Genomic DNA, 7,712 nt, shown 5'->3' on the forward strand with positions numbered 1-7,712 from the left:
GCTGAATCACAACCGGCTGTGATCGGGAGTCCAAAAGAATTTGATCTTAACCGACTTGAATAGTTAAATAAAGGTTCAATTTAAAAAAATTCTAATGTTAGCATCATTTTTCTACTATGTACTTGAGCTTGTGTCCTCAAAAGTGAGTGACTACACCTCAGCAACCAAAACCATTTTTACCAGGAAGGTGAGATTTAACCATATGCAGCATTATTAGTTATTGTTTATGGCCCTCTCATAACTGGGTATCAATGTCTATTAAGGTATAAATCTACTTTTTGCTACGACCTCTAACAGGATATATCCAACTCTGTGGCTGTCCTTTTATTGCCATTCTGTAAACTAAAGCAGTCTAGTGGGTTAGACTTGCTCTGGGTTAGGGAGGGATAACAGAATTCCATCCAAGCCAGTGGAAGGGATCAACCAATAAATCATGTTCCTGAACAAACACTCCAGTACAGCAGGGGGCAGTAAAATACTCTAAAATGAAGACAGCTACATTTCTAACTCTATGGTCTTCTATTAGGTTTCAGAAATGTCCACCTCCAGCAATGTCCTGTCTGAAGAGCAGTTCCTGTGCTCTATCTGTCTGAATGTGTTCACTGAGCCAGTCTCTATTCCATGTGGACACAACTTCTGCAAGGCCTGTATCAGTGAATACTGGAACAGCAGTGCCCTGTGCCAGTGTCCACTGTGTAAGGACACATTCAACAGAAGACCTGACCTAAAAACCAACACAACACTCAGAGATGTTGCAGACCATTTTAAGAGGATGAAGGTCTCAGACATAGAGGAGTCCTCTTCCAAGCCTGGAGAAGTAGCACAAGTGCAGCAGATGATCCAGGAGCGACAGGATCCTGAGCTGAGGAGGTTACGGCAGTGGTCAGTGGATGTGACTCTGGATCCTGATACAGCACACTGCAAGCTCATTGTGTCGGAGGACAGGAAACAAGTGAGCTATGGAGACATACGGCAGATTCTCCCTGACCTTCCAGAGAGGTTTGAATGTTATCTATCGGTCCTGGGAAAGGAGGGCTTCTCCTCAGGGAGATTCTACTTTGAGGTTCAGGTGAGAGGGAAGATTGAATGGCAGGTAGGAGTGGCCAGAGAGTCCATCATCAGGAAGGGCCCAACGGCTGTAAGCCCTGAGGGTGGACTCTGGGCTCTGTATATGAATAGGAATAAGTATATAGCCAAGGACACACCCCATATGCACCTCTTCCTGAGTCAGAAACCCCAGAAGGTGGGGGTGTTTGTGGATTACGAAGAGGGTCAGATCTCCTTTTATGATGTAGAAAACAGGTCTCATATCTACTCTTTCACTGGTTGTACCTTCACTGAGAAGCTATAGCCATACTTGAACCCCTGTGATAATGAGGGTTCAAACTCAGCCCCATTGGTCATCTCTCCTGTCAATCACACTGACTGAATTGGGGTCCAAAAAGGCAGAAGTGCTGATAATATTGGGCCGCTTTCCAGGGGGTCTGCCAAGTAGTCGTACACCAAATTTCATGACATCTAGGTGTTTAACATCATGTCAGAAACCACATCAATAAGATATTATAATCTGAAGCATGACTGCAATGTATCTAACGTGGTTTTCAATGATTGGTTCATTTGTGCAGCATGACTTCTTTGCGGCCTGTTTAGACCATGATGTTTGATATGGTTTTGGTGTTAAAATCAGAGGATAATGCTTGGAATCTGATCTACAGTAGAATATGTTTTAGTTGGTGTCTTTGTTCCCATTTCTTTCCCCCATGTTTCAGTTTTTGTGTTGAGACGTTGTTTGGATTCATTTGGGAGTATGTCCTGAATTTTACAAATCTAGTACAATGCATAACATTTCTAGTGAGTTTTATGTTTTAGTTGCATGTGGTCCATGTCAAATAAACATGATAAAATAAATAAATTCTTTGTTCTTGTTTTTATGAGTCTAAAATTGTTTAGAAGGGTGATGCAGTGGAACAGAGGGGTTACTACAGCAGTGCCTTGAATTAATCTGAGTCCCACAAAGGCCTCTAGATCTGGCTACCTCCCAGCACCTCAATACTCTACCTCCCAGCACCTCAAAACTCTACCTCCCAGCACCTCAATACTCTACCTCCCAGCACCTCAATACTCTACCTCCCAGCACCTCAATACTCTACCTCCCAGCACCTCAATACTCTACCTCCCAGCACCTCAATACTCTACCTCCCAGCACCTCAATACTCTACCTCCTTCTACCTCCCAGCACCTCACTACTCTACCTCCTTCTACCTCCCAGCACCTCAATACTCTACCTCCTTCTACCTCCCAGCACCTCAATACTCTACCTCCCAGCACCTCAATACTCTACCTGCCAGCACCTCAATACTCTACCTGCCAGCACCTCAATACTCTACCTCCCAGCACCTCAATACTCTACCTCCCAGCACCTCAATACTCTACCTCCCAGCACCTCAATACTCTACCTGCCAGCACCTCAATACTCTACCTGCCAGCACCTCAATACTCTACCTCCCAGCACCTCAATACTCTACCTCCCAGCACCTCAATACTCTACCTCCCAGCACCTCAATACTCTACCTCCCTCTACCTCCCTCTACCTCCCATCACCTCCCAGCACCTCCCTCTACCTCCCAGCACCTCCCTCTACCTCCCAGCACCTCCCTCTACCTCCCAGCACCTCCCTCTACCTCCCTCTACCTCCTAGCACCAAGGGTTAAAAATACATACAGGCCCTGGTGTCATTTGAGACACAAGAAGGAACTAACACCTTCACTGGACTCTGATACATTTATACACAACTCGAAAACACGCACGCACACACCAAACGTGCACACACACACCAAACGTGCACACACACACCAAACGTGCACACACAGCTAGTTCTCATTTACCTGTACAACTTTAAATGGACAAATAAACTAAACCAAGCACAGAGAATGCGAAACAGTTAAGTCAAATCAAATGTTATTGGTCACATACACATGGTTAGCAGATGTTAATGTGAGTGTAGCGAAATGCTTGTGCTTCTAGTTCTGACCGTGCAGTAATATCTAACAAGTAAACTACCTTATACACACAAGTGTAAAGGAATGAATAAGAATATGTACATATAATCATATGGATGAGCGATGGCCGTGCAGCATAAGCAAGATGCAGTAGATGGTATAGAGTACAGTATATACACATCTTAGATGAGTAATGTAGGGTATGTAAACATTACATAAAGTGGCATTGTTAAGTGACTAGTGATACATGTATTACATCCAATTATTAAAGTGGCTAGAGATTGAGTCAGTATGTTGGCAGCAGCCACTCAATGTTAGTGATGCTGTTTAACAGTCTGATGGCCTTGAGATAGAAGCTGTTTTTCAGTCTCTCGGTCCCTGCTTTGATGCACCTGTACTGACCTCGCCTTCTGGATGATAGCGGGGTGAACAGGTAGTGGCTCGGGTGGTTGTTGTCCTTGATGATCTTTATGGCCTTCCTGTGACATCGGGTGGTGTAGGTGTCCTGGAGGGCAGGTAGTTTGCCCCCGGTGATGCGTTGTGCAGACCTCACTACCCTCTGGAGAGCTTTATGGTTGTGGGCGGAGCAGTTGCCGTACCAGGAGGTGATACAGCCCGACAGGATGCTCTCGATTGCGCATCTGTAAAAGTTTGTGAGTGCTTTTGGTGACAAGCTAATTTCTTCAGCCTCCTGAAGTTGCGCCTTCTTCACCATGCTGTCTGTGTGGGTGGACCATTTCAGTTTGTCCGTGATGTGTATGCCGAGGATGTGTACGCCGGCTGGGGATGCCGTCTGGGCCTGCAGCCTGGCGAGGGTTAACACGTTTAAATGTTTTACTCACGTTGGTTGCGGTGAAGTAGAGCCCGCAGGTTTTGGTAGCGGGCCGTGTCAGTGGCACTGTATTGTCCTCAAAGCGAGCAAAGAAGTTGTTTAGTTTGTCTGGGAGCAAGACATTGGTGTCCGTGACTGGGCTGGTTTTCGTTTTGTAGTCCGTGATTGACTAAGTTGTGTGCAGAACAGGGAGGAGTTGAGTGATAACATTTAGCTAAAGTGAAACTGCATAACTCTCCTGCTCCACATCACTCTACACACAGATACACAGTCAACCTTCTCACAAGACAAAGAGGAAAAACACACCCAGGTAAGTAGAGAAAGAGATGAATATGGACACTGGTGATCATTTTACTCCAAAATCACATTACTTTGTGTTTCTCAGCTGTTCTTTCTTTGATCTTTGTAAAACAATCTGGTAAAAATGTGAGAATTGACAATGTTACAAGTACGTTGAAAGTCACTTCTCCAAATGTAAAGACATTTAGTGCATGTGCTCCATAATATACAAAGGTAGAACAAATGATACATCTCCTGGATATCGTTTCTCTATCTACAGAACTCTGGGTAAAACGCATGATGTCTGTGGAACACTGAATCAATATTATTTTAGTAGAGCTATATACACTCTTGTTTAACCTTCTAAAGATACCTTCCAATACTGACTCATTCAAGGAAGTCATTTTATAGAACTGGTTTTTTCACAGATAGAATGGGGAAAACAAGATTGGTCACACAGAGACAAAAGCCTGTGATGACATGCATCCTTTTAAAGTAGTCTAGTGGGTGGGACTTGTTCTGGGTTAGGGAGGGATCACAGGATTCCATCCAAGCCAGTAGAAGGGATCAATCAATAAATCATGTTCCTGAACAAGCACTCCAGTTCAGCAGGGGGCAGTAAAACTCTAAAATGAAGACAGCTACATTTCTAACTCTGTGGTCTTCTATTAGGTTTCAGAAATGGCCACCTCCAGCAATGTCCTGTCTGAAGAGCAGTTCCTGTGCTCAATCTGTCTGGATGTGTTCACTGAGCCAGTCTCTATTCCACGTGGACACAACTTCTGCAAGGTCTGTATCAGTGAATACTGGAACACCACTGCCCTGTGCCAGTGTCCACTGTGTAAGGACACATTCAAAAGAAGACAGAGATGTTGCAGATCATTTTAAGAGGATGAAGGTCACAGACAGAGAGGAGTCCTCTTCCAAGCCTGGAGAAGTAGCACAAGTGCAGCAGATGATCCAGGAGCGACAAGATCCTGAGCTGAGGAGGTTACAGCAGTGGTCAGTGGATGTGACTCTGGATCCTGATACAGCACACTGCAAGCTCATTGTGTCGGAGGACAGGAAACAAGTGAGCTATGGAGACATACGGCAGATTCTCCCTGACCTCCCAGAGAGGTTTGAATGTTATCTATCGGTCCTGGGAAAGGAGGGCTTCTCCTCAGGGAGATTCTACTTTGAGGTTCAGGTGAGAGGGAAGATTGAATGGCAGGTAGGAGTGGCCAGAGAGTCCATCATCAGGAAGGGCCCAACAGCTGTAAGCCCTGAGGGTGGACTCTGGGCTCTGTATATGAATAGGAATAAGTATATAGCCAAGGACACACCCCATATGCACCTCTTCCTGAGTCAGAAACCGCAGAAGGTGGGGGTGTTTGTGGATTACGAGGAGGGTCAGATCTCCTTTTATGATGTAGAAAACAGGTCTCATATCTACTCTTTCACTGGTTGTATCTTCACTGAGAAGCTATATCCATACTTGAACCCCTGTGATAATGAGGAGGGTTCAAACTCAGCCCCATTGGTCATCTCTCCTGTCAATCACACTGACTGAATTGGGGTCCAATAAGGCAGAAGTGCTGATAATATTGGGCCGTTTTTCAGTGGGTCTGCCAAGTAGTCGTACACCAAATTTCATGACATCTAGGTGTTTAACATCATGTCAGAAACCACATCAATAAGATATTATAATCTGAAGCATGACTGCAATGTATCTAACGTGGTGTTCAATGATTGGTTCATTTGTGCAGCATGACTTCTTTGCGGCCTGTTTAGACCATGATGTTTGATATGGTTTTGGTGTTAAAATCAAAGGATAATGCTTGGAATCTGATCTACAGTAGAATATGTTTTAGTTTGTGTCTTTGTTCCCATTTCTTTCCCCCATGTTTCAGTATAGTGTGTTGAGACGTTGTTTGGATTCATTTGGGAGTATGTCCTGAATTATCCAAATCTAGTACAATGCATAACATTTCTAGTGAGTTTTATGTTTTAGTTGCATGTGGTCCATGTCAAATAAACATGATAAAATAAATAAATGCTGTGTTCTTGTTTTTATGAGTCTAAAATTGTTTATAAGGGTGATGCAGTGGAACAGAGGGGTTACTGCAGCAGTGCCTTGAATTAATCTCACAATGAGAGTCCCACAATAAGAGTCCCACAATGGCCTCTAGATCTGGCTACCTCCCAGCACCTCAATACTCTACCTCCCAGCACCTCAATACTCTACCTGCCAGCACCTCACTACTCTACCTTCCAGCACCTCACTACTCTACCTGCCAGCACCTCACTACTCTACCTGCCAGCACCTCAATACTCTACCTCCCAGCACCTCAATACTCTACCTCCCAGCACCTCAATACTCTACCTCCCAGCACCTCAATACTCTACCTCCCAGCACCTCAATACTCTACCTCCCAGCACCTCAATACTCTGCCTCCCAGCACCTCAATACTCTGCCTCCCAGCACCTCAATACTCTGCCTCCCAGCACCTCCCAACACCTCCATCTACCTCCCAGCACCAAGGGTTAAAATACATACAGGCCCTGGTGCCATCTGAGACACAGGAAGGAACAGACATGTTGACTGGACCAACACTGGGATATGATACATTATTACATGACTCAAACACACACACAATGCCTTTACCAAAACAAACTTAAGATCTCCTTTTATGATGTAGAAAACAGGTCTCATATCTACTATTTCACTGGTTGTACCTTCACTGAGAAACTATATCCATACTTGAACCCGTGATAATGAGGGTCCAAACTCAGCCCCATTGGTCATCTCTCCTGTCAATCACACTGACTGAATTGGTGTCCAATAAGGCAACATATGACAATCTGATGGAGCAAATAACAATTAGAGTAACACATCCAATTGTAAAGAGTGTTGTTAATAATAATGGGGAACGTTCCAGAGGGTCTGCCAAGGAGTCACAAACCGAATTTCACAACACCTGGACAGGTGTTTAACATCATGTCAGAAACCACATCAATAAGATATTATAATATGAAGCATGACTGCAATGTATCTAACGTGGTGTTCAATGATTGGGTCATTTGTGCAGCATGACTTCTTTGCGGCCTGTTTAGACCATGATGTTTGATATGGTTTTGGTGTTAAAATCAGAGGATAATGCTTGAAATCTGATCTACAGTAGAATATTGTTAAAGTTAGTCTGACTTCGTTCCCATTTCTTTTTCTCATTCAGTGTTGGGACCTTGTTCGGATTAATTTGGGAGTAGGTTGTACTGAATTAGCTAAATTTAGCAGGATGCATCGAATTTCTTGTGCAATTTATCTTTTAATCGTACGTGAACCCTGTCAAATAAACATAATAAATATGTTTGTTTGGTTCAATAAAATACTAATAACATACAGCTAAATGTTTAGTAAAAAATGAGATTAGCATCCTGTTGGAGGTAGAAGGTTAAGCTTCCCAGAGGACAGTGGAAGAGAGGGGTGACTGCAGCAGTGGCTTCTGAGGCCCACACTGACCTCTAGATGTGGCCCCTCCCTCCCCCTCCAGAAGCCAGGGTTAAAAACACACACAGGCCCTGGTGTCATTTGAGACACAAGGAGGAACTAACACCTTCAC

General features: G+C 44.2%; 1 protein-coding gene and 1 pseudogene across 1 annotated transcript; both read left to right on the forward strand.

The window, feature by feature from the left end:
* The first annotated feature begins 535 nt into the window (after positions 1 to 535).
* Positions 536 to 1,631, forward strand: LOC139405458 (E3 ubiquitin-protein ligase TRIM39-like). Its single transcript, XM_071147784.1, has one exon. It carries the CDS (start codon positions 536 to 538, stop codon positions 1,349 to 1,351), a length of 816 nt encoding a protein of 271 aa, XP_071003885.1. The 3' UTR covers positions 1,352 to 1,631.
* A 3,371-nt stretch (positions 1,632 to 5,002) lies between these two features.
* LOC139405455 (E3 ubiquitin-protein ligase TRIM39 pseudogene) lies at positions 5,003 to 5,662 on the forward strand (annotated as a pseudogene).
* Positions 5,663 to 7,712: the final 2,050 nt, after the last annotated feature.

This window comes from Oncorhynchus clarkii, unplaced genomic scaffold (assembly GCF_045791955.1).
Source record: "Oncorhynchus clarkii lewisi isolate Uvic-CL-2024 unplaced genomic scaffold, UVic_Ocla_1.0 unplaced_contig_817_pilon_pilon, whole genome shotgun sequence".
Taxonomy (NCBI): Eukaryota; Metazoa; Chordata; class Actinopteri; order Salmoniformes; family Salmonidae; genus Oncorhynchus; species Oncorhynchus clarkii.

Coding starts and splice junctions, on each gene's coding strand:
- LOC139405458 (XM_071147784.1), top strand. CDS start 536: ATGTCCACCTCCAGCAATGTCCTGTCTGAAGAGCAGTTCCTGTGCTCT.